This window comes from Mercenaria mercenaria, chromosome 10, assembly GCF_021730395.1.
Source record: "Mercenaria mercenaria strain notata chromosome 10, MADL_Memer_1, whole genome shotgun sequence".
Lineage (NCBI taxonomy): Eukaryota > Metazoa > Mollusca > Bivalvia > Venerida > Veneridae > Mercenaria > Mercenaria mercenaria.
In genome coordinates this window covers 62,780,151-62,808,107 of record NC_069370.1, presented here as the reverse complement: position 1 = coordinate 62,808,107, position 27,957 = coordinate 62,780,151, and the positions used below count along the sequence as shown (strand labels likewise).

The following is a 27,957-nucleotide window of genomic DNA, read 5'->3' as shown; positions in this document are numbered from 1 at the left end:
GGACCACTAGATGATGCTACATACCAAATATCAAAGCCCTTTGACCTGCGGTTTTGGACAAGAAGAGTTTTTTTTAAGTTTTTCCTTTCGGTTGTCATGGCAACCGGAGTTCTGTATTTAATTCTTTTCTTTGAACAATTTTGAAAGGGTACCACCCAAGGATCATTCCTATGAAGTTTGGTGTAATTCTGCCCAGCGGTTTTTAAGAAGAAGATTATTTTAGAAGACGATGGACGACTGACGGACGACACACACCACACGACGGACATTGAGCGGTCACAAAAGCTCACCATGAGCCTTTGACAAAGTCTGATCATTTACAATGAGGCAGATTCTACAGGGATAGGATGAACTGTCTCAGTTTATATATATATATATATATATATATATATATATATATATATATATATATATATATATATATATATATATATATATATATATATATATATGAAACAGTGTACATGTAAAGACAGACAGGGTTTATAAAGAAATCTACGTATGCATAGACAATTTTTTTTTAAAGAAGACTATGTTGATACGCTAAATCCATTCCTCTCACAGGTCGTTTCAATTAGAGATTGTCTATATATGTTTATACCATATATGAACAAGAAATATCTAACTAGAATGTGTCTGTAGGGCACAGGGTGTGCCCCCACTGGTATATTTGTCACAAATAAGGGGCAATAATTGAAATGTTTGCAGTCTTAAGGGGGTTTGGCCTCAACAAACATTTTATGAAAAGGATTCATTATTCTAGGCCATGTATTTTTGAGCTATGAGCATCACAAACAAAATATCCACTATTTTGGCTATTTCAAGTGCCATAAATCTGTAATAAGCACCAAACTCCAAAGAAGAATGCCAAGTGTGCAAGGTCATATCATAATAAAGACTAAAGTTTAGGTTTCATGAATTTACATCAATTACTTTTTGAGCTAGGCACATTATTGGGGAAAAATGTGCCTTTTTGATTATTTCAGGGACCATAACTTTAACAAGAGGGTTTTTATGACCACATATCGCCCACCTGAGTAATATGAGCTACATTATATATCAATGTCAAGCTGATGCTAAAATATTGAGAAAGTAGGTCAGTTGGTCACATTCATGGTCACTGAAAGTCAGTTTTAAGATCAGTGTGCAAAACTGTATATGTCACACAAATTTCAAGGCTGCATCTCAAAAAGCAAGAGGGCCATAACGGCCCAATATTGTTCACCTGTTATCATTGCACTTAAGGACAAGGTCAAAAAATCATAATCAGGATCAATCAAAAGAACTATGAGAAAATATACTTGAAAGTTTCTTAAAGTTGCTTCAAATACAATCGTTTTCAAATCAGGCCAGTAGTTTTATAAAAGAAGTTTTCTGAAAATCCTTATAGGAAAATGAACCTCTCCCCCAGGCGGCTACTTTTTCAATGGATCAAAATTATTTGAAGGAATTCGGTAGAGGGTCACCCAAGAAACATTTGTGTAACATTATTTTGAAAATGGACCAGCAGTTTCTGACAAGAAGATTTCCAAATTTGTATACAGGCATATAGTCTATGTTATACATGCCATACTTTTTCAGGACATTTCCGGGATTCTGAGTTAAAATTTCTGGGATTTTCACCCTTTGTCCGGGACATACACCGTGACATTGGTATTCGCCTGTTTCATGCAAAAATATCATAAAATTACATGTAGTTTCCTGAGATAAACATTATTCACTCGCTTATCGTAAGTTGCTGCAAATGTCGTCTAGCTTTCTAAGGGAGGCAAATACGGGTCATACACATCTATAGTTCGGCACGTGAATTTACTGCAAGGTGAACAGAAGTAGGCGATGTAGTAGAGTTACTATATACGAAGAATTAATCTAGTCATCGTGATTTAGAATTTAGCTAATTGGATATCATTCTAAAGCTTAAATGTTTATCTAATAATACAAATTGAATCCTTAAAGAGAATTCCTATAGTTTTTTTCCTTTCATAGAATTTTTTTAAATTCACATATATGATAGGAAAATTCGTGCTGAAAACAATGAGCAAATAAAAACAATAGGTCACCAGGCTTGTTTTTGTGAAAAATTGTTTTGAACACACCCACTGTTGCTGAAACTGTCAGCGATTTTTCAACATTTTCATAATTTTCTGCTTTTTTATAAATACCAACCAAAATATACATCCAGGCAGCACAATACGGTTTTTTTCTTTTTACAGATTTTATTATATACTTATTTGATATCATAGTCATAATTGTAATACTCTATCCTTACAATAATAGGTACAAATGAACAAAATAATTGTTTCGTATTTACTTTTGTGAATTTTTTTCAATGAAAAATACCCATAGTGAAGAATTTTTTTTTTAATTTTGAAAAAACTCTTTCATAGAATTTTTTCTTTTTCTTCTTGTGTATAGATAATTGTATTGTGAGCAGGCTAAATTTTATGTTAAGACCGCTAGAATACAACACCTGTTCGGACGGAAATGGCGCGAACCTGGCCAAATTGATTACATGTATGTCTGCTAAAAGTTAAAAAAAGTTTTAAAAATTCTTAATTCTTTCTATAATTGAATACTAAATAATCTGAAAGGTGATATTGTCTTATCAGTACTAAGTCAATTATCTTACATTATATGAACAACACTGTCTTTGTACTAAAATGCGATGTGAAAACACAACCACAAAAATAGCAAGATACCTGTCAGGCATGATACTTGTCAATACAATATAAACCAGTATCAACATTTGATTACTGATATAACTTATCAAAAAGGTTATTTCATTCAAAATTCCTCATATTTAAGATTGTCTGTAACATGTTTCAACAAATGTTGACTTCAGTTTAGTTTTCCATAGAAAGTGTAGGCTGCGCAGAAAGATGCGCATAAAAAACTATAGGAATTCCCTTTAAAGGAATAAACTAAATCCTCATGATTACCTAATAAAATAGTCAGTGGTAAATAAATGGATTTTCAAGAAAAATTTGCATAATTTTTTATCATTTTTTTGTTATTAAATGCACCTTACATGTCTGCATGATTAAAAAAAGAAACAAATCCTATTTTCCACATAAAGCCGTAAAAGATGAGAGGAAAAAATAGGTCTGAAAAATCTAAATAATAAGTCAAAATAAAGAATAACCGTTCTACCACTGCTGCAGACAAAAAAAAGTTCAACATGTTCCAGCATATTCCACTCAAAACATTATTTTCAGTTGAATAAATGAGCAATTGAATATCAAGCAACACAAATTTTAACAAAGTGTGTGAAGTTGGCGAGAAGTTCGACATTTGACATTGAACATTGGATAAGAGAACGATATTAAACATTTAAAGCGTGAAGTTGGCCATCAGTTAAACATTCGACATTGAACATCATATTTCAGAATGACAATGGACATTCGAATCAAAAACAACATTGGGTATTCGAATCCAAAACGACATTGGACATTCGGTTTCAGAACGACACTGAACATTCGAACACAGAACAACATTGGACATTCAAATCAAAAACAACATTGGACATTCGATTTTAGAAAGACATTGGACTTTCGATTTCAGAACGATATTGGACATTCGATACCAAAACGACATTGGATATTCGATTTCAAAACGACATTGGACATTCGATACCAGAACGACATTGGTCATTCGAACCCAGAACGACATTGGACATTTGATTTCAGAACGACATTGGACATTCGAACACAGAACGACATTGGACATTCAAATCCAAATCAACATTGGAGATTCGATTTCAGAACGACATTGGACATTCGATTTCAGAACTATATTGGACATTCGATACCGGAACGACATTGGACATTCGATTTCAGAACAACTTTGGACATTCGATACCAGAACGACATACGACATTCGAACCCAGAACGACATTGGACATTCGAACCCAGAACGACGTTGGACATTCGAATCATAAACGACATTGGACATTCGAATCAGAAACAACATTGGACATTTCAGTTCTCAGAACGACATTGGACATTCGAACCCAGAACGAGATTGACCATTCGAACCCAGAACAACTTTGGACATTCGACACCACAACGGTATTGGACATTCAAATCAAAAACGACATTGGACATTCGAACCAAGAACGACATTGTACATTCGATACCAGAACGACATTGGACATTCGAACACAGAACGACATTGGACATTCCAATCCAGATATATATTGGACATTCGATTTCAGAACGAATTTGGACATTCGATACCAGAACGACATTGGACATTCGATTTCAGAACAACATTGGACATTCGATACCAGAACGACATTGAACATTCGAATTCAAAACGACATTGGACATTCGAACACAGAACGACAATTGACATTCAAATCCAAATCACCATTGGACATTTAATTACAGAATGACATCGGATATTCGATTTCAGAACGACATTGGACATTCGATACCGGAACGACATTGAACATTCAAACCCAGAACGCAGTGGACATTCGAACCTAGAACGACATTGAACATTCGAACCCAGAACGACATTGGACATTCGATTCCAGAACGAAATTGGACATTCGAACCTAGAACGACATTGGACATTCGAATTCAGAACGACACTGGACATTCGAACACAGAAGGACATTGGACATTCGAATCCAAATCAACATTAGACATTTGATTTCAAAGTGACATTGGACATTCGATTTCAAAACGACATTGGACATCCGATACAGGAACGACATTGGACATTCAATTTCAGAACAACTTTGGACATTCGATACCAGAACGACGTTGGACATTCGAACCCAGAACGACATTGTACAGTCGAATCAAAAACGACATTGGACATTCAAACACAGAACGACATTAGACATTCGAATCCAAATAAACGTTCAACATTCGATTTCAGAACGGCATAAGACATTCAAAACCAGAACCACGTAGGACATTCAAACCCAGAACGACATTGGACATTCGATTTCAGAACGACATTGGACATTCGATTTCAGAACGACATTAAACATTCGAACACAGACCGACATTGGACATTCGAATCCAAATCAACATTGGACATTCAATTCAAAGTTGTTCTGAAATCGAATGTTCAATGTCGTTCCGGTATCGAATGTCAAATGTCATTCTGAAATCGAATGTCCAATGTCGTTCTAAAATCGAATATTTAATGTCGTTCTGAAATCGAATGTCCAATGTCGTTCTGAAATCGAATGTCCAATGTCGTTCTGAAATCGAATGTCCAATGTCGTTCTGTGTTCGAATGTCCAATATCGTTCTGGTATCGAATGTCCAATGTCGTTCTGGTATCGAATGTCCAATGTCGTTCTGAAATCGAATGTCCAATTTCGTTCTGAAATCGAATGTCGAATGTCGTTCTGAAATCGAATGTCCAATGTCGTTCTGGTATCGAATGTACAATGTCGTTCTGGAATCGAATGTCCAATGTCGTTCTGGTATCGAATGTCCAATGTCGTTCTGAAATCGAATGTCCAATGTTGTTCTGAAATCGAATGTACAATGTCGTTCTGAAATCGAATGTCCAATGTCGTTCTGGTATCGAATGTCCAATGTCGTTCTGTGTTCGAATGTCCAATGTCGTTTTTGATTCGAATGTCCAATGTCGTTCTGGGTTCGAATGTCAACTGGCGTTCTGGTATCGAATTTCCAAAGTTGTTCTGAAATCGAATGTCCAATGTCGTTCCGGTATCGAATGTCCAATGTCGTTCTAAAATCGAATGTCTAATGTCGTTCTGAAATCGAATATCTATTGTTGATTTGGATTCGAATGTCCAATGTCGTTCTGTGTTCGAATGTCCAATGTCGTTCTGAAATCGAATGTCTAATGTTGATTTGGATTCAAATGTCCAATGTCGTTCTGAGTTTGAATGTTCAATGTCGTTCTGAAATCGAATGTAATATGTCGTTCTGGGTTCGAATGTCCAATATCGTTATGGTATCGAATGTCCAATGTTGTTCTGGTATCGAATGTATAATGTCGTTCTGAAATCGAATGTCCAATGTCGTTCTGGTATCGAATGCACAATGTCGTTCTGAAATCGAATTTCCAATGTCGTTCTGAAATCGAATGTCCAAAGTCGTTCTGGTATCGAATGTCCAATGTCGTTCTGTGTTCGAATGTCCAATGTTTATTTTGATTCGAATGTCCAATGTCGTTCTGGGTTCGAATGTCCAATGTCGTTCTGGGTTCGAATATCAACTGGCGTTCTGGTATCGAATATCCAAAGTTGTTTTGAAATCGAATGTTCAATGTCGTTCTGTGTTCGAATGTCCAATGTCGTTCTGGGTTCGAATGTCCAATTTCGTTCTGATATCGAATGTTTAATGTCGTTTTGGTATCGAATGTACAATGTCGTTCTGAAATCGAATGTACAATGTCATTCTGGTATATAATGTCCAATGTTGATTGGATTTGAATGTCCAATCTTGTTCAGTGTTCAATGTCAAATGTCGTTCTGAAATCGAATGTCCAATGTCGTTCTGGAATCGAATGTCCAATGTCGTTCTGAAATCGAATGTCCAATGTTGTTCTGGTATCGAATGTCCAATGTCGTTCTGAAATCGAATGTTCAATGTCGTTCTGGAATCGAATGTCTAATGTCGTTCTGAAATCGAATGTCCAATGTTGTTCTGGTATCGAATGTCCAATGTCGTTCTGAAATCGAATGTCCAATGTCGTTCTGAAATCGAATGTACAATGTCGTTCTGGTATCGAATGTCCGATGTCGTTCTGAAATCGAATGTCCAATGTCGTTCTGGTATCGAATGTCCAATGTCGCTCTGAAATCGAATGTCCAAGTCGTTTTGAAATCGAATGTCCAATGTTGATTTGGATTCGAATGTCCAATGTCGTTCTGTGTTCGAATGTCCAATGTCGTTCTGGGTTCGAATGCCCTATGTCGTTCTGATATCGAATGTCCAATGTCGTTCTGAAATCGAATGTCCAATGTCGTTCTGGTACCAAATGTCCAATGTCGTTCTGAAATCGAATGTCCAAAGTCGTTCTGAAATCAAATGTCCAATGTTGTTTTGGATTTGAATGTCCAATGTCGTTCTGTGTTCGAATATCCAATGTCGTTCTGAAATCGAATGTCCAATGTCGTTTAGGATTCGAATGTCCAATGTTGTTTTTGATTCGAATGTTTTATGTCATTCTGAAATCGAATGTTCAATTTCGAATGTTTAAATTATTGCCAGCTTCACGATTTAAATGTTCAATGTCGTTCTCTGATCCAATGTTCAATGTCGAATGTCGAACTTCTCGCCAACTTCACACACTTATTTTAACAAGCAAATTATAATTAATTGGTATCCCCCGCAAAATGAATTTGTGGAGAGGAACGGCAAAGAAATATGTCAGGCAAATAGTTAAGAATGTTACTAAGACGGACGGACGAACGGTCAGGACAATCACTATATGCCTCCCGCATCAGTAGATACTGGGGGCATAAAAATTGTGGAGTGCGGAGGGGGAAGAGGTGAGACCAGGGCGTGGGGTGACCATGTACACAACTTCACTTATTGAAAATAAATGTTTATGGAAAAAAAATGAAAAAAAGTGTAATGAAATTCTATCAGTTGTTTGGTTTGTTATGTACATATTTATGTGGAATTACATCTTAGATGTAATTCAAGGAAATATTTATATCTGGTTTTCTAGTAATTTATTGGATAGGAAGACAAAAATTGGCTTACATCTTTGGCACTCACAGTCGTATAGACAACTTACGGATATACTTCGGGACCAGTATTTATGTTGCCTTTTAGTCATTGTCCATCTTACTGTTTTAAGCAAGCATAACAATAACTGACGTTCTAGTTATAACATATCGAATTCGCAAAAAGACAGTACTTGGTTATTAGACTGCCACAAATGCATTTGTTGTTTTAAATTTAAGGAGTGCTTCCAGTCAGTCATTCCAGGATCAATATTCCTGACTCAAATTCACCATTCTTCCTCTATCCACTTAAGATAAGAGACCACTAATTGTTTTTCCTCTAGACTTGCATTATAACATACATTATAACATGGCGTGTACAGCCTTCCCTAAATCGAAATATGTACATGTATATCAAATTACATGTTTCTCAAGCATTATCTTACTTCTATCAAAATATTGGATGAAAAACATAAATTATGAATAATGATAGTACTTTATTTAAATAATTTTCATATGAATGAGATGATCCCCTGTTTACACCGTTGGCATGGCGGGAAAATTTGTTTGATAAAACCTCTTAGCAGTACATATAAAATATAGCAAATTTTGTAAAAATGTATGATACTCAGTTCACTGTAAATGCAAATAAATTAAAAATCTCAATTTTGAAAAAAATATATCACTTTTTGGGTTTGTTTACAGTTCTGACCGATCAGAACGCATAGACGTTACCTTATTCCCAGGTATACACATACCTTATTCCAAGTAAGGAATTTAACGTTGAAGTAACTGTTTTCTTTTTCCGGAAATGCTTGAAAGAATAAACCTTTGAAGAACCTACCCTGGACGGTGAGTTTAGCGGCTGTAGATCTTTTTCGTCTTTGTCCTTCGCCAGCGCTGATTAATATATCGGAAATCTCAGCACTGGTGTAAGCATAGGTAAATGTAAAAGTTGATGTCGTCTGAACACCCTTCGTAGTTGCAGAGACGATCACTGTCTGATTGCTTGTTACACTCTGAATATTACATTTTTAAGAAAATGTTAATACAGTTACACTCTAAACAATTTCATTGAAATAAATTTATTCAGTTACACTCTAAAAATAATTTCATTGAAATAAATTTATTATTTTCTCAAAATATTCCAAAATGAAAAAAAAGTAATATTTGCAGAAGTGCTTGAACTATTTTATCACCTCTAGACTGGACTAGCCGCTAATCATATTTAAATTCAAAGATATTATCTGTTTACATACAGCATCTTTACAGGAATTTAAATCTTGCATACCTTTATCAGATACATTTAATTCAATTGAAACAAAACGGATTCTTTGATTTTCTTCTCATGATTTTTGCCCGCAAAATAAGTAAATAATTTGCTTTTCATTTTCCATAAATATCATGCTTCAGCTTTATTTACAGACAATGTAAAATGCAGTTATAACGCACAACTTTTTCCTGTAATTTTCATTGGCAGAGCGACAAGTAGTCGACTGGAGCAATTGCACCAATGTTTCCCGAGAGTTTCTGCAAACGCAACAATGTGATATCTTTTATTGCATAAAATGCGTCAAAAACTGAAACTTACTTTTATATTTCGTTGACCAGCTACAGTTAAGTGTTCATTTAATGTATCTGTTCTTCAACTTTTTCTGGGGATGTCAAGTGTACCACGTAATAGACCCATGATACTAGCATACAAACATGCTAGTGTAAAATCGTTCTTATGATTTGTAAAATGTGTAAATTATCCTGGGATATATTCGTCGATGTGGCATATATTTACTAACTTGAACAAAATAAGCGCATCGTTTACATTGTAACAAGGAACACGAAAATGTTAATAGGTGGGTTAAAGAATTTCAGAGAAAAAAGCAGCTTGTTTAGATTCCTATCAATATTTGTATCTCATATACTGTTACATAATCAAAATGTTCTATTTGTAACTTAAAACTGTTTCCAAAACTCTACGGCATACCCAGATTATACAGATTTAGATTTCCCGTGGTTACGTCGATCCGCTTTATAATGACTGTTTAATATCTCAAAAAATAAAACTAAATACATTTAGATTACAAAATATTTTTAAAAAAGAAATTTTTCTACAAAATTCAGCACGTGAAACATATAAACAAGCATGATTAGATGAAATATTCAAGGATTATGCTCCTTTATGCCCCTATATAATTTTGATACGTCAATCTAAAGACATTGATTTTTGTGTACATTTGAACTTTACGCACGGGCAATTCACCGTTTTGTCACAAATAATTTGACTTTATTTTTTGTCACCATTCATAAAAATATTAAAAGAATGCAATGTAATTAATATTTTTCAAATATCATTACTGGTACTGATGATAAATCCGGACAGATGATAAAGTCGACCACCTTGGAATTATTCGATTGCAATCGGCTATTTAAAAAATGGAACACACCATCTAATAGCAACCACTTACAACACAAACTGGTGTAAACAAAACCAAAATTGGTAAATATTCTGTATAAAAATGACTTACATTTATCTGTATAACAAAACATGTAGCCAAAATTACTGGGGAAGAGGATGTTTTTTACGCATGGCCACTGGCAATACATAAAGGCTTGACATTTTATATACCCCTTTCAGGGCCTCGCTTCGTGTGAGTTTGCTTATTAAATATAAATTTGAATTATGTGAATTTTTCAGCAAATGTTAAGCTTTATTTACAAATCATAAATAACAATTTGCAGAAATAGACAAGTTACAGGTAAAAAAGCTCATTTTCTGTCTTGGTTTATCATCAGTACCAGTAGAAGAAAATTAATTAATGTATATCTATGCAAATGTATTTTCTTTTTTTGAAACTGTTATTTCACAAAAGCGATACATTAACATATAATGGATAATTTTGGCCTTTTAGATGATTTCTCGACAGTAAAAGCGAAACTAACATGAGGATATCTGAGATATTTTGTTTGAATACTCTACTCAATAAAACAATAAATGTGTGCCAATTCATTGTACCTACATAATTACCTATGCATACTTTAACTATTATTAGGTTAATGTCAGGGACCTCAAACATCACTGAGGTCAGGTTTTGTAACCTCGAATAACTGCATTTTCTTCCCCCCTCATTTTACACTCTGTAGTGAGTACTGGGCCCTAGAGAACTTGACCTTGAAGAAATGAGTATGTTTTGGAATAGTGTTAAAAATATAATGTACTTATAAAATCCTCTAGTATAAGTCTAACTGCCCTTTGGTGAGACACTTCCTGGCAGTGGCCTCGATTACATTTTTCACATTGTGTCCTAGTGATATCTTATATCGTTTCTTGGTTTCCCTCTGTCGCCCAATTTATGTCCCCATCCATTTCTTACATTAACTTCTAACTTTTGTTTAAGACTACATATACGCCATCATCCAAGTTTAAACTCTTTAACCAACGCGTCCACCGACGCCTAATCCCTCCTCCTCCTGTTTTGTTACATTTCTCATGCAGTTCATATTTTTACTATCTCTCCTACCCTTCTCTCAAACTTCTATCTCCCGCACTTTCCCCCCTTACATGCCCTTCACTACACCTGTCCCATTCCCATCATCCTTAATATCTTTCTTAACATTTCTCTCAGAATGTTATCTCGCGCATCTCACACTGTCACGTTCCAACTTTCCTTCATATTCCATTTTTATCAACCAACCAACAAAAATACACTTCGCATACGAACTAAAATGACATAATTATTATTTCTCAGTATCTCTGACACCCATCCCACAATTCATCATTGTATCCGCCCTCAGAGCACATTCGCTCCGCACACATTGTATCCCTCCTCCCAGTACACTCATAGAAAGAACGTTTCGCTATGGAACACAAATATATACATGTAAAAGCAAAAGAATTGTTTAAACAACAAATGAATTCCTTTTCATAGAACTTCTGTTTTTAATGCTAGACGTAGAATAAGAGCAATTGTAAAGGAACATACAAGATCTGTATAAGGCGGGACTTGGCAGTTTATTTCCACGGGTATTCTAATATCTGTTTTAATACACTCTTCTGTTCCAATCATCACAACAGTATCATCTGAAAATCCCTTTCCGATGACAGTGAGATTTACATAGCCTGAAATAAGAAAGAAATAGAACAGAGTATTACATAATAATCACAGCCAATAGCTGTGCTACTGGCCGGCCTATAAATCAATACAAATTCTTATACTGGCTTTTCAGGTGCCATAATTCTGGAATCCATAACGAAATCTGGCCAGTTTAAGAAAGGAGCTGAGATCTTATGGTGATACAAGTTGTATGCAAGTTTGGTATCATGTATCAAATCATAAATAAAGCTGCTATTGTGCAGACAAGGTCAAAATAGCTAATTTTATCATTTTCAGGGGCCATAACTCTGGAACCCATAATGGGATCTGGCCAGTTCAAAACAGGAGCCAAGATGTTTTGGCGATACAAGTTGTGTGCAAGTTTGGTTAAAATAAATCTATAAATGAAACCACTATTGTGCAGACAAGAAATTGTTGACGGGCAGACGTACATCCGGTCGAAATGAAAGATGGGCTTTTTCTTTTATTTTCTTTTGTTTGAATAGGTGGGGGGGGGGGGGGGGGCTGGCCCTTTATTCTATTGTTAACGGATTGAAGCTGTTGTTCTCTTTTGTTCTCTTTAATGTTAGATTTCAGTTGCCCGGACGCACGCACGGACGGACGACGGACGAAGGGTGATCTCAAAAACTCACCTTTTCCCTATGTGACAGGTGAGCTAAAAATGCAAGGCAGAGTTATGGGACCTATGCATTGCGTGTCATATCATGACAGTGAAGAAGTGTGTAAAGTTTCAATCCATTCCAATTAGTGGATACTGAGATACCAGCTTACATACAAAAACTTAACAAAAAAAAAACTGCAAAGTCGAAAAAGGGATATAAATTTAAACAAGAGTGTCATGTTGACCCTGGATTGCTCACCTGAGTAATATGAGCTACATGTTTCAAATGTCAAACTGATGATAAAATATTAAGAAAGTCAGTAGATCACATTCATGGTCAATGAAATTCAGTTTTACGATTGGTGTGCAAAACTGTGTATGTCATCAAAATTTCAAGGCTGTACCTTAAAAAAACAAGAAAGTAGGCCAAGGTCACAGTCAAGTGACAACATATTACTTGGGGTCATCAGGTAATTATAATTAAACAGTCTTTGAAATAGGATCAGATGATGTTTTAAGTTTTGTTTCCTATATAACTCACATAATAACTAAGTGACCAAAGGGCGGGGCCTCTTTAAACCTCAGGGGCATAATTTGAACAATTTTGATAGAGGACTATTAGACAATGCACCAAACCAAATATCAAAAGCCTAGGTCGTATGGTTTCAGACAAGAAGATTTTTAAAGTTTTATCCTATATAAGTCTATATAAAACTTGAGACCCCCAGGGTAAGGCCTACTTTTCACCCTAGGGGTACAATTTGAACATTTTTTGTCGAGGACCATAAGACAATGCTACAAACCAAATATCAAATGTCTAAGTTTTGTGGTTTCAGACAAGAAGATTTTTAAACTTTGTTTCCTATATAAGTCTATGTAAAACTTGGTAGAGGACCACTAGATGATGCTACATACCAAATATCAAAGCCCTAGGCCGTGTGGTTTTGTACAAGAAGAGTTTCCTCATTTTGATCATTTGTATCAATAGATTTCAAAATATGCCAATCGATGAGGACGTTAAAGACTGTACAAGCAAGCTGTATTGTCCCCATTGTTTTACCTCTATCCTCTAAGTTTGCCCTTGACCGTTCATTTAATTATGTGGTTTTGCTCGTGGCACCTTATCTCATTGTGATCATTTAAACCAAGTTATTTTAAAATCTTTTAATTAAGAGGATGCTGGATACTTGGGTTTCATGATTCCGACAGATATTATTATTGGAAATTCTATTCCAACAGTAAAGAATGTCTCATAGAATTGTGTGAATATGTCACAAATTTGTGAAATTTATGTTCCTATCAAAGCAAAAAAGATATAAGTCACATCTCTGATATTTTTGGCCGTATTTGTAACGAATGTGTAATCAATTCGCATGAATTCTTCCCTCGTGTGACGAATTTATTTCTGTGAAATTTACGCTACAACAGAGCTTGCCATAAAACATTAAGATGAGTCAGTCACATTTAAATTGAAGAACACATACACTTTACAATATACATCATGTTCCTTCTATATTTTGGTCAATATTTTCATATATCAGCACAAACTGTTGGCAGTTTCAGTTACTATATAATCTATACAATGCAGTTCTGCTCATTGAATTTCTTAAATTTGTTAATTTCTTTAATAAGTTCTGCCAAATAAAACTTTTAAAAGACGTAAAGTAACAGACACAAACTAACTCATTAAGGAAAATATTACTGTCTTACCCCCAAGAGTACTCCATTCTGGCGTGATGTCAGTCATGTCAGTTGTATACGTGAAATTTTTATTCCCGGAGGCTATACCTTTTCCAGCAACCGTTACTTTTACAGGATAAGTATTTAGCTGCCCTCTTCCAACAGTGCATTTTATCTTTGTTTCAGATGAAAAAGTCACTTCACATGGAACGCCACCTATTGTCACTATATTATTAGTACTCGTAGTACTGAACAAAGTTCCTGATATTTCCAATGTATCGCCTTCATTTCCTACAAAGAAAGATATTTACTATTATATGTGTTAACGTATCTCAGGATACACAGTGGTCATCTCCTTCAAACTCGTGATCTGATTACCAGGAAGCCAGAGTCACATAAATTAATATTTATATTCACTATATATTTTGTTTAGAAAGACAAAAGCTTATATTCTTGTACAAAAAAATATTGGCATAATGAGATCAAGGAAGGCCCTGTCAGCAAGCTTGCACACACAATCTCATCTCATTGACATTTCATTAACAAAATGGTGTCGTTCGAAAATTTCTTTCAAAATTGGACATCAAAATTTCAAAAACAACAGTAAATTACATGTATATCTAAAACTATTTTTTCTGATGGATAAGATCAAGACTGAATAAAATCTGAAAAGTAGATCCCTCGGAAGCACCGAGAACAAGGCAAACAGTGAAAATTGCAGACTCGGTTTGATTGAGTCTGTTCATGAGCAGCAATGGAAAATGCAACAATGCCCACGCCCCCAAGCACCGGCTTAAGCAATATTCAATCTTCAAATCTAAATGAGTTAAAATCAATGCTCCCGAAGGACCAGACAATATAAGCCACACATGTATATGATTTTTAACTTGCTTTAGCGCTATCTTTAATTAAAGTAAGGAATTGTATTTTGTTGGAAGGAGAATTGCGGGTCTGTCTGGCAGTTCTGTATAGATGTTGAAAAATTTCGATATCTGATGTTCATTTAATATTCTGGTTCTCACAAAATGAAAACCGCTTATTTTTGTGGAAAGCTACTGTAAAAGATGCAACACTATTCATGGATACAAGAAGTGTTCTTTACACCTGTATAAATGCACAAAACAGCATATAATTCATTAATAAGACTAACAGGAAGTTTGATTAATGTACTGCTAGAAGAAGCATTTTAATAAATGTACTCCTAGAGGGGGCAATAACTGTGGGAAGTTTGTTGAATATACTTCTAGAGGAAGCATTATATTTGAGAAGTTTGATGAATGTACAGCTAGAAGAACTGTTCACTGTGAGAAATTTGATAAATGTACTGCTAAAGGACATACTCACAGTGAGACATTTATTAAATGTACTGCTACATAAGGCAATCACTGTGAGAAATTTTATTAATGTACTGCTAAAGGAGGCAATCACTGTGAGAAATTCACTTTGGAAAGTTTGATTAATGTACTTCTAGAGGTGGCCATCGCTGTGAGAAGTTTGATTAATCTACTGCTATAGTGGTTGCAGACACAGTGCAAAGTTCAACAAATGTACTTAAAAAGTTTGATAAATGTACTGCTAGTGGTTGCAATCACTGTGTGAAATTCAATTAATGTACTGCTAGAAGTGGCAATCGCTTTTAAAAGTTTGCATAATGTACTGCTAGAGGAGGCAATTACTGTAAGAATTTTGCATAATGTACTGCTAGTGGAGGCAATCACTGTTAGAAGTTTGCATAATGTACTGCTAGAGGATGCAATTACTGTAAGAAGTTTGCATAATGTACTGCTAGTGGAGGCAATCACTGTGAGAAGTTTGCATAATGTACTGCTAGAGGAGGCAATTACTGTAAGAAGTTTGCATAATGTACTGCTAGTGGAGGCAATCACTAGGAACATTTTGATTAATGTATTGCTAGAAGAGAAATCACTGTGAGAAGTTTGCATAATGTACTGCTAGAGGAAGCAATCACTAGGAACAGTTTGATTAATGTACTGCTAGAAGAGAAATCGCTGTTGAAGTTTGATTGATGCAATGTAGGAGTAAATAATCACTAAAAGTAGTTTATTTCAAGTACTGTTGAAGTGGCAATCACGGTGAAAATTTCATTAATGGACTGCTAGAGGAGACAATCACTCTGTGATGTTTCAGTAATGGACTGCTAGAGGAGACAATCACTCTGTGAAGTTTCAGTAATGTACTGTTAGAGGGGGCAAGTGTTCTGTAAACTTTTAGTAATGTACTGCTACAGGAGACAATCACTCAGTAAAGTTTCAGTAACGTACTGCTACAGGAGACAATCACTCAGTAAAGTTTCAGTAATGTACTGCTACAAGAGACAATCACTCAGTAAAGTTTCAGTAATGTACTGCTACAGGAGACAATCACTCAGTAAAGTTTCAGTAATGTACTGCTACAGCAGACAATCACTCAGTAAAGTTTCAGTAATGTACTGCTACAGGAGACAATCACTCAGTAAAGTTTCAGTAATGTACTGCTACAGGAGACAATCACTCAGTGATATTTCAGTAATGTACTGTTAGAGGAGACAATCACGGCCATTTCTAGCCAAGATATGGTGTCTACTCTATTTAAGGCCTGTTAAACTGCTGAAAGAAACATTTCCTACAGAGCATACCCCTGGTTAATTCAAAACTGAGTACCGGTATTTATCAGGTATCTTTATTTGCTTATGAAATTTAAGAAATACCTTCTGTGATGCTAAGCTGGGTAACTGTTGGTGTTGCATCCGTCGACCAGGTGACTGTACAATTATGACCTGTCAGCTCACATTTTGTTGGAATACCATTGATATATACACGAACCTAGGGTTGAATTTTAGTCAGATGAAACGTTGTTTTCACAAATCAGTATTTTAATTTACTTAATCAGCAAGAGCTCGTAGAATGCAAAATGCCCCCCTTGATGCATTCAGTAATTGCACAAGGAACAGAAATGATTTGGTCACTGTACACAGAAGTTCTACTATACTGGGTCAATGTGACCTTGACCTATGACCTACTGACCTCAAAACCAATAGGGGTCATCTGCTAGGTATGTTCAACCTCCCTATTAAGTTTTCTGATCCTATGCCCAAGCATTCTTAAGTAATCGTCCTGAAACGGTTCAACAGTTCCAGAACACTTTGACCTTGACCTTTGACCTAACGACCTCAAAACCTATAGAGGTCATCTGCAGTTTAGTGATCCTAGGTCCAAGTATTCTCAAGTAATTGTCCAGAAATGGTTTAACTGTTCCAAGTCATTTTGACCTTGACCTTGGACCCACCAACCTCAAAATCAAAGGGTCATCTGCTGGTCATGACCAACTCCCTATCAAGTTTCATGATCCAAGGTGCAAGCATTCTTGAGTTATCATCCGGGAACCGTTTAACTGTTTCGGGTCGCTGTGACCTTGAACTTTGACCTACTTTCCTAAAAATCAATAGGAGTCATCTGCTGGTCATGATCAACCTTCCTATCAAGTTTCATGATCCTAGGCCCAAGTATTCTTCAGTTATCATCCGGAAACCGTTTAATTGTTACTGGTCACTGTGACCTTGACCTTTGACCGACTGACCTCAAAATATATAGGGGTCATCTGCTGGTCATGGCCTTGTCAACATAATTTGACACATTTTCAATATCCCTTCCAGTTTAAATATGATTTTTGAAGAGGTGAATGGAATAAATAGCGTACTGGTAAACATGCTGGACTAAGTACTCTGTCCTGTGATCTGGGTTCGATTCTTGGTCGCAGTTGATAACCATTCAGTGATTTATTGAAATTGGTACTATTTCCAGCAGTATTGACTAAGACCAGATGCTGGAGAGGTTAATATTGTACCTGTCGTGGTGGGCCCGACTAAAAATCCATTCATCAGTTACCCACACTAAATAAGAAACACATACCTTTTAAGGAGCTGGAGTTTAACATTTCTAAAACTTCAGATATACTTAATCAAAATTAATCAAGATTGTAAGGCTTATGTATACTGCTGCCAAATATATAAAAGATTGTGTCTGTCCAAAAAATGGAAAAAATTAACGAAGAAGCTGATTTTGAACAGAGGCTGATGAGACACTAAGACTCTTGCCGAGTGTTTCATGTTCAGGTGAGCTAAAGAACAATCAACGGTAATATTTATCTTCATGTATGTCTCCTCAAAACTACTAAGAAGTCTTCATATACCAGGCACCTGTGAGTTCTCTGTAAAAATTTAGATTCATGTCAAAAATGTATGCCAACTAGATCTAATTTTCATTATTTATGTGAGGCTCAGTGATTTATTAAAAGATACTCATATACTTTACCTGAAACTCTGATGTGCCATGTAGATGCAGTGTCAAGGCATTCACCCGAAAATGTATGTGCAATGTAGAAACTGTCAAAGCATATACCCGAGGCTCTAAGTGCAAAGTAAAAACAACTAGAGTTGTCACAACCTCCCTATCAAGTTTCATGACAATACGGCCTTGTCACAGAGCTAAGCCAATGTTGAAGCCAAACTTGCTTGACCTTTAACCTACTGATCTCAAAGTCAATAGGGGTCATTTGCTGGTCATGATCAATCTCTCTATGAGGTTTCGTGATCCTCAACCCAAGCAATCAAAAGATATTGTCCGTAAAAGGTTTAAATTTTCAGGGTCACTCTGACCTTTGACCTTTTGAACTCGAAATCAATAGGGCTCATCTGCTGGTCATGTGCAGCCTTCCTATTAAGTTTCGTGATTCTAGGCCCAAGCTTTCTCAAGATATTTCCAAAAACTGTTTAGATGTTCCGTGTGACCTTGACTTTAGACCTACTATCCTCAAAATCATTAGGGGTCATCTGCTGGTCATGACCAACCTCTCTATCAATTTTCATGATCCTAGGTCAAAGCGTTCTGAAGTAATCATACGGAAACTGTCTAACTGTTACAGGTCATTGTGACCTTGACCTTTGACCTACTAACCTCAAAGTTAAACTTGCCCTGCATTTAATCATGTTACACCTGTGTACAAAAAATTATGATTTCAGACCCAAGCATTCACAAGTTATCATCCAGAAACCGTTTAACTGTTGTGACCTTAACTTTGACCTACTGATCTCAAAGTCGATGTGACCTCTATTTTCTGATGTTTCATCTGTGTACCAAAAATATCTAAATCGGTCAAACCTTTCGATGAGTTATTGTCCGGAAGCCATGAAAATCAACGGACCGACTGACTGCCAAGCTCACTCCTATATACTCATCCCCCACCACCACTAAAATTTGTTTTGTGGGGGTATAATAATACTCTTAAGACCGTATCGAAACACTGATTCAGACTCGGTGTGAAACAGTAACTTTGGGATCTGCATCCAATGTTCTAACAAGGAGACTCTATTTGCAATTTAGAATAATTGTTAAACAATTACCTGTGGCTCACTGAAACATGATAAAGCAATATCACCACCAATCGGGTCATAAGAAAGAAACCCGTCTCTTAGAGTAATGATTTCAGCTTTAGCACCGGCTTCTGGCCAAGTCAGTTGACTGGTTATCTGGAAATAAAGATGTCAAGAATTAGAAAAGTATGGAAAGAATGTCAAGTGTGAAAACTGAAAATGAACGCTATGTGATTTTTGTTAAAAGTGACAGAATATTGTATGTTCTCTTTTGAACCATTTAATGATCCAAGGTCTGGTTTATTCACCACAATAAAACTGCTTCCGGTAAAAACATCATTCCCATGCAAAAGTAAGTATTTCCCAATTTTGAACTAAAACCTTCCACATTGACTGTAAACTTCATTTAGGGTTCCTACTGTTCAACAATTGTGTTGCTATTTTATTAGGTTTTCATGTGTATTTAGATAACACATACTGTTTAACAATTACTAAAATGCCATTCCACTTAGATCCGAAAATATGTTTCTGTAAATTATGTCAAGTTTCAATTTTCTCCAATTCAATGATATTTTCCCTAATTTAACCACTTCTGTTTGCGTGCCAACATGGATGGTTAATTGGCCTGTCAAAGTCTGAGACCACCGTAAAAGATAGAGGATATATTATCGGGCTGCTACCGTCACAAGCAAATACGGATTACCTTGGATATATTACTGTGAAGCGACGGTTGCAAGCAAATACAGATTACCTTGGATATATTATCAGGCCGCTACCGTCGCAAACAAATACATATTACCTTGGATATATTACCGAGCCATGACTGTCACAAGCAAAATCAATACGGATAACCTTGGATGTATTACCAGGCCGAGATGGTTACAAGCAAATATACGAATCACCTTGGATATATAATTACCGGGCCGTGACCAGCACAGGCAAATAAGAATTACCTTGGAAAATTTGTTGAGTCACGATGGTCACAAGTAAATACAGATTACCTTGTATATATTATTGGGCTGCAATGGTTACAAGTCAACATGGATTACATTGAATATATTACCAGGCTGTGATGGTTACAAGCAAATATGAACTAGAAATTGCTTTTGTAAAAAAGCGCATGTCTCCCCAAATGCAAAGTCCTATAGGAAAGAAGTCAATAGGGATCAGGAGCGAAAGTCAAAGAGACACTGATGGTTGGCTGCAATAGGGATCATCTACTTGGCATGTCAAGTCATCCCGCTGAGTTTCAACACTCTTGGCCTAGTGGTTCTCAAGTCACTGTTCAGGCTCCTGTGACCTTGACCTTTGATCAAGTGACCCCAAAATAAATAGGGGTCATCTACTCTGCATGTCCAATCATCCTATAAAGTTTCAACATTCTAGGTCAAGTGGTTCTTGAGTTATTTTCAGGAAATGATTTTACATGACCAGGCCCCTGTGACCTTGACCTTTAATAGACTGACCCAAAAATCGATAGGGGTCATATATACTGCATGTTCCATCATCCTATGAAATTTCAATATTCTGGGTCAAGTGGTTCTCAAGTTATTGATCGGAAATTGTTTTCCATGTCCAGGCTCCTGTGACCTTGACCTTTAACAGAGTAACCCCAAAATCGATAGGGGTCATCTACTCTGCATGTTCCATCATCCTATGAAGTTTCAACCTTCTAGCTTGAGAGGTTCTCAAGTTATTGATCGGAAACGGTTTTCAATGTTCAGGCCCCTGTGACCTTGACCTTTGTCGGAGTGATCCCAAAAACAATAGGGGTCATCTACTCTATATGACCAATAATCCTATGAAGTTTCAACATTCTGGGTCAAGTGGTTCTCTAGTTATTGATCGGAAATGGTTTTCAATGTTCAGGCCCCTGTGACCTTGACCATTAACGGAGTGATCCCAAAATCAATAGGTCATCTACTCTACATGACCAATCATCCTATGAAGTTTCAACAATCTGGGTCAAGTGGTACTCAAGTTATTGACCGGAAATGGTTTTCAATGTTCAGCCCCTGTGACCTTGACCTTTGACAGAGTGACCCCAAAAATAACAGGGGTCGCCTACTCCAGCAGCCCTACAACCCTATGAAGTTTGAAGGTTCTAGATCAAATGGTTCTCCAGTTATTGATCGGCAATTAAGTGTGACGTACGGACGGACGGACGGACAGGGCAAAAACAATATGTCTCCCCCAGAGGGGGGGCGGGGAAGACATAATTACTTTGGATACCATGGTATTACCGGGCCGCGACGGTCACTGGCAAATGCGGATTACCTTGATTTTCCTATATTAGTAAAACAAGGAACTCCCTGGGTGTGGCATATATATTGATCACAGTGTCATGATTTGAACAATCTTGGTAGGAAACCCCTAGTGCATGTCACATACTAGATATCTTAACTCTATGCCTTATGGTTTAAGACAAGAATATTTTCTCTAAACAAGTCTATTAAAACCTTGTGCCCCCTGGGGCGGGGGCCAGTTTAAACACCAACAGTCTTGGTAAAGAACTACTACACGACACTACATACCAGGTTCACTAGATTATACTTTATTTTATGCTCTTCAGTGGAATACTGAAATTTATCAGTGAAATAAAATTGATATTTTGACTGTTTCAAACAGTGAAAATAGAGAGATCTATCATTTTTATTTTTCACCGGTACGGAGCTACGCTTGAATGCGAAAGAATATGAATTATATAGATAATAGGTAATTCCTTGCAAAATATACTTCAGTAAAGATATATAGATGTATAGAAATACTAACAAGATCATTAATATATACATTCTATCATAATAAAATATAAAAGAAATCAGGAAATGTAGATTCTCTAACAGAACTATTTAAAATTTTTCTTCACAGATATCCTGACGTCACGACATAATGACGTCATGATGCAATGCACGTGACATTGCGCGGACAAACTGGATATAATTTTGTTAAAACCATTTAAAAAAGAAACATAAAATAAACAGAAAATGTGTTTGTTTCAGTATAAGATCGAAATATAGTTCACTCGTGAACACCATAATTTACATTTTCACTCGTGAAAATATTGCATTATAGTGTTCACTCGGTGAAATATATTTCGATCTTACACTAAAACAAACAACTATCCTCTATATATATCAAAAAGCAAAGCTCTAGGCACTGTGGTTTTGAACAAGAAGATTTTCAAAGTGTTTCCCTATATAAGTCTATACAAACAATATGACCCCTATGGCGGGGCAATAGTTGATACTATGTAGATAGTAGATTTTTAAAGTTTTTCCTTTCGGTTGCCATGGCAACAAGAGTCCTTATGGAATTCAATTCTTTGAATAGTTTTTAAAGAAGACCGTCAAAAGCAATTCCTTGTGAAGTTTCATCAAGATTGGCCAGGTGCATTTAATTACATTAGCTTACACATTCTTTTTTGACCTTTAGAAAGTATCTTACCTTGACTGGCTCAGTTATTTCCTTAAATCCACTTAATTTTACTCGTATTTTTCAAAACCCAGACTTAGAAATATAATATTATCACTAACACTTTCTGTGACTAAAATAACCTAACTTAAATTTAGGCAAATGTTTGACACCTGCCATCAGAAACTGGGTTTAACCTGTTTGACAATTGTTTCTTTAAATGTGTGCCGACACCAGCAAATCAAAGAAGACACCGGCAGATCAAAGAAGACGTGCATGTATTCCATGTGATGTCATAGTGATGTCACTGCTATTGACAGGACCAGCATAACACACACCTTTGAGTGCCCTGGAAGCTTGATTTACTTTTTGCTGATATGGAATTAACCTTTTTGATTGTATTCATATTTAAAGGGTTTTCTTTGTTTGGGCAATCATTGCACATGTTGCAAGAGTGAAAAAAATTAATTTGCAGTTTAATCACATTAGAATGATTAGATTCACAAGGTTTACAAGGATAAGAAAATAGAATCACTGACATTTTCAGTGAATGTGTTATTAACAGACAAAGACAGGAAATAAGAAAAGTAGTAACATTATATTAAGCATATTTAGTTCCTTTTTCAACTTGCATGTCATGGCGCTAAAATCTTTCTACGTTTTCCTTAAAATCTTGTCACTTCTCCGTAAAATCTCTCCACTTCTCCTTAATCTTAGCTGAGAGAGAAGTGACCTCCCAAAAATCTTAGCCTAACTTAAGCCCTGACCTTCATCACAAAAAGTAATGATCATTCTTGACAAGAATTCACAATGGGTCATGTCACTTACTAAAATGGTATTTTCAATGACATTTGAATACAAACAACTGAAGATATGCATAAATGTATGATTATTCAAAGTCTATGATAAATATGAATAATGATAATGAGGAAATGTTGTTTAAAGTGAAGTGTAGACGGACAGACGACAGACGGATGCCAGGCGTTGAGTGATCACAATATCTCACCCCGAGTATTTTGTCCTCAGGTTAGCTAAAAAGAAATAACTACAGAAAGTATGTCCTTTTCCTGCAACCTTGACAGTAATGACCTTGCAGTTATTGCAGTTTTATCATTTAAGAGAAAATTTAATGACTGAATAGCGAACAGTCCAGACCATGATCAGTCTGCATGGACGTGCAAAAATGAAATTTGGGTCTTTGATACTTTTAACTAGAGACAATTTGATACCACAATATTTAAACTATCCTTACAACGATTTCAACGCTTTTGTCAAGCTCCCGATCAGTTATACATTGTTTCCTATAAACAATTGTATAACATGATAGAATTTGTATTTAGATACGAAAATCATATGGTAAGAAATCAATCTAGAAATAAACTTTTTCTCAATATCTGTCTTTGATTTTTTTTTATGATTTTAGAATACTTACCTGTAATTCTGGTCTGTTACCCGGAGAACTATCAAACTGAACATTATATTGCTGATTGGCACATGTAGATTCTTTTGTCTGTGTTACTGTCAAAGATCCAATGTCTTGGAAAAGTTCTAATTCTTTCTCAAGTTTACCAGCGGTTGAATTGAATACTTCAATATCTGGCAAAAACATAAACAAGTACATAATTAGAATATATCCAAATGAGCCACACCATGGGAAAACCAACATAGTGCATTTGCGACCAGCATGGATTCAGACCAGCATGCGCATCCGCGTCGTCTGGTCAGGATCCATGCTGTTTGCTTTCAAAGCCTATTGCAATTACAGAAATCGTTATTGAACAGCATGGATCCTGACCAGACTGCGCAGACTGGTTTGGATCCATTCTGGTCACAAATGCACTGTGTTGGTTTTCTCATGGTGTGGCTCAAATGTTAATTTCAGTAGCGTTGTTTTTGCTCTGGATATTGCTACACAGCATCAGAAGCATCAGTGGTTCAAGCAAGTATTGCTGTCCCTGGATATACATTGTATTTCTGATGTTTTATGCTTTGATTGCTGAACAACTTAAAAGTTTTCCTCAGCCCACTGCCACCCCAGGGCTCTGTGTTATATTGTTTGTTACTGTTTGATGGAAACAAAACCTAATTAAATGATTTAAATGTACATGACGACCATTCTTGATTTTTAATTTCTCCTTTTTGCTACTGAAAGAAAAACATTCAGGAACCAAAGAATACAATTTTTGCTTAATTAATATAAAATAATCTGTGTCTGTTGTCCTTGCGAAAAAATGCATCACAAAATGTAAAAAGAAATACAGACATGAGTCCAAGACACTGAGGAAAGACCTTTAAAAATATGCATAATTTCATGATTAGAAACATTTCTTCAATACTTAAACATAAAGATTTGAATTCAAGGCATAAGAGAGAGGTAAGAAAATAATGGGTAAAAACTTCAAACTTAAAACATTCAAGCATATGTCAAATATTGAAAATTACCAAAAATTAAAAGAGCTATAATAAGCTGTTGAAATACACTGTAATATATATTTGTTGCAGCTAGATTGTAAACACAGTTATCTCTTTATGGGGATAACGTACCATTCTCTTATTCAAACTCGTTTTCACATTTGATCACTGACAATGTCATTTAATTCTTTGGTAGAAAATACGTGGTTTCAACAAACAAGAGGGCTAAGATGGCCCTAGATCACTCACCTGAGAAGCACACCATAACAGTGTAAACATGTTTAGTTTATAGTTTATACATAATTTATTTTAGGTCAATTGTGAAGGAAGTTCTACAACCTATATTAATCACACTCGACATCTCATTCCTGATGGAATCCATCGCCACGAGGGTATGAGAGAAGAGGCCAATTTCCCTTTTAATGCTGAGCGCCAAGCAAGGGATGCTACTGATACCATTTTACACGTCTTTGGTATGACGCGGTCGGGGATCGAACCCTTGACCTCCCGCACTCGAAGCGGATGCTCTACCACAAGGCTATCATGTTTTACCTAGTGATTTCATGGAAACAAATATTCTTGCCGATTTCTATTAGGATTGGACCAAAAATGTGGTCTCTTGAGTTAAAACAAGTATTTTCTTTGATATTCATGACCCAGTGACCTAGCTTTTGACCCCAGATGACCCATATTCAAACTTGACCTAGATTTCATCAAGGCAATCATTCTGACTAAATTTAATGATGATCAAGTGAAAAATACAGCCTCTATCGCATTACACAAGATTTTACTTTGATTTGACCTAGTGACCTACTTTTTGACCCTAGATGACCCATTCAAATGCAACCTAGATTTCATCAAGGCAATCGTTCAGACCAAATTTCATGAAGATCAATTGAAAAGTACAGCCTCTATCGCATACACAAGGTTTTTCTTTGATTTGACCTAGTGACCTATTTTTTGACCACAGATGACCCATATTCAAACTCGACGTAGATTTCATTAAGGCAATCATTCTGACCAAATTCAAGAATATCAATTGGAAATACAGTCTCTGTCGCATACACAAGGTTTTGCCATAATTTGACCTAGTGACATAGTTTTGACCCAATATGACCAATATTCGACCTCGACCTAAATTTTATCAAGACAATAATTCTGACCAAATTTCATGAAGATTAATTGAAAAATACAGCCTCTATCACATACACAAGATTTTTCTTTGATTTGACGTAGTAACCAAATTGACCTAGTGACCTAATTTTTTAATCCCAGATGACCTATATTCGAACTTGGTCTAGTTTTCATTGACGCAATCATTCTGAACAAGATTTATGAAGATCAGTTGAAAAATACAGCCTTTATCGCATACACAAGCTAAATGTTGACAAATGACAGACAGACAGACAGCGCCGGACGCCCGACATCGAGCGATCACAATAACTTACCTGATCATTGCTTAGGTGAGCTAAAAAGCTAATTTACAGGAGACAGATATTTGTAAAACTTGAATTTTAATGACAAAAGAAGTAAACATTTCCCTACTTGCGGGAAGTAAATTTCTCAGAGTGTCACAACAACGAAAATTACGAAACGAAGCCCCCCGCTAACACATATGATTTATTTCCAATAATACCATTGCTTTCCATTCCATTGTAGGTGAATTTGAGCTTTCCTTTGAGAGGTTTTTGACCAGACGTTATCCTTGTTGTCACCATTTTCCCGCCACCAAGGGTTGATGTGACGGTGTCAGAATCGGCAGAATCTGTCCCAGTTATCTGTTACAATATATTAAAATTTGTTCTTTTAAAAATTAATACGCAGCCTCAACTTACAGGTGATCTTTTTATACTTCACAGGAGAGTTACACATACCTTCAAGCATTCTACTGAATTTTGCTTGTTTTTGTTTTGAAATTGTACAATATTACTATTGCTAATTTGTAAATATAATAGTATTTCTTAATATACTCATAATGTACACTCCCAAAGTACGTACTCTCTATAATTTATGCATCTTCAGCATTCTCCGATTTTTATTGAGTCACGTGTGCGTTCAGAAAGCGCAACTGCCTATAATATGGAAATTGCCGAGGGTCCATACGGGCTGTCTGCTTTAAACTTATAGTTATTATTTGGAATTAATGCATGACTCTTTATCTAAATTGCTGCTAATAACTGGTTTTTAGTCCAACACAAAATTTTTATGAGCTAAAATCAAAAGCATGGAAAAATGAAAAATTTTTTCCTATGTCAAGTAATAAAACACTTATTTTTCCACTCAGCAGTCCTAGATAATACAGACCAAGGCAAAAATAAATTGACTGGAAAGTCATTCCATAATTATGTAATGAATCTAATGACAAACAAGTTTATTCCGTTTTCAACATAAGGGAAATGTTAATGCATAAAGTCTTCTCGGCGTTTGGGAGAGGTAAAGTTGAAACATAACAAAACATGTAAATAACTGCATCTTTCTAAAGCACTTCAATATTTTGAAAAATGATATAACTACTATGTAAACAAGTGACCGGAGTGTTGCAGTGACAATACAAAAGTCCCCTTTCTGTGAAAAACTTTGTTAAAGTGTTCACCCCTTGTGATCGTTGGCAACACTGTTAGGACTAAAATGCTTCAAGGCATTTTAGAGCCAAGAGACGAAAACTAATTTCACTTAACTTGACCTACAAGCATAGATCATGTACCAG

At 35.9% G+C, this 27,957-nt stretch overlaps 1 protein-coding gene across 1 annotated transcript in view; it reads right to left on the bottom strand.

Moving 5' to 3' along the window:
* Nucleotides 1-27,957, bottom strand: part of LOC123560682 (fibrocystin-L-like) — a 67,514-nt gene that overhangs the window by 37,148 nt on the left and 2,409 nt on the right. Inside the window, exons 3-9 of the mRNA XM_053516952.1 lie at nt 26,887-27,028; nt 24,271-24,434; nt 19,458-19,583; nt 16,767-16,881; nt 14,090-14,350; nt 11,647-11,783; nt 8,428-8,688 (exon numbers count right to left, since the gene is read on the bottom strand). Coding sequence (XP_053372927.1) covers nt 8,428-8,688; nt 11,647-11,783; nt 14,090-14,350; nt 16,767-16,881; nt 19,458-19,583; nt 24,271-24,434; nt 26,887-27,028 — 1,206 coding nt within the window. The remainder of the gene's footprint in view (nt 1-8,427; nt 8,689-11,646; nt 11,784-14,089; nt 14,351-16,766; nt 16,882-19,457; nt 19,584-24,270; nt 24,435-26,886; nt 27,029-27,957) is intronic.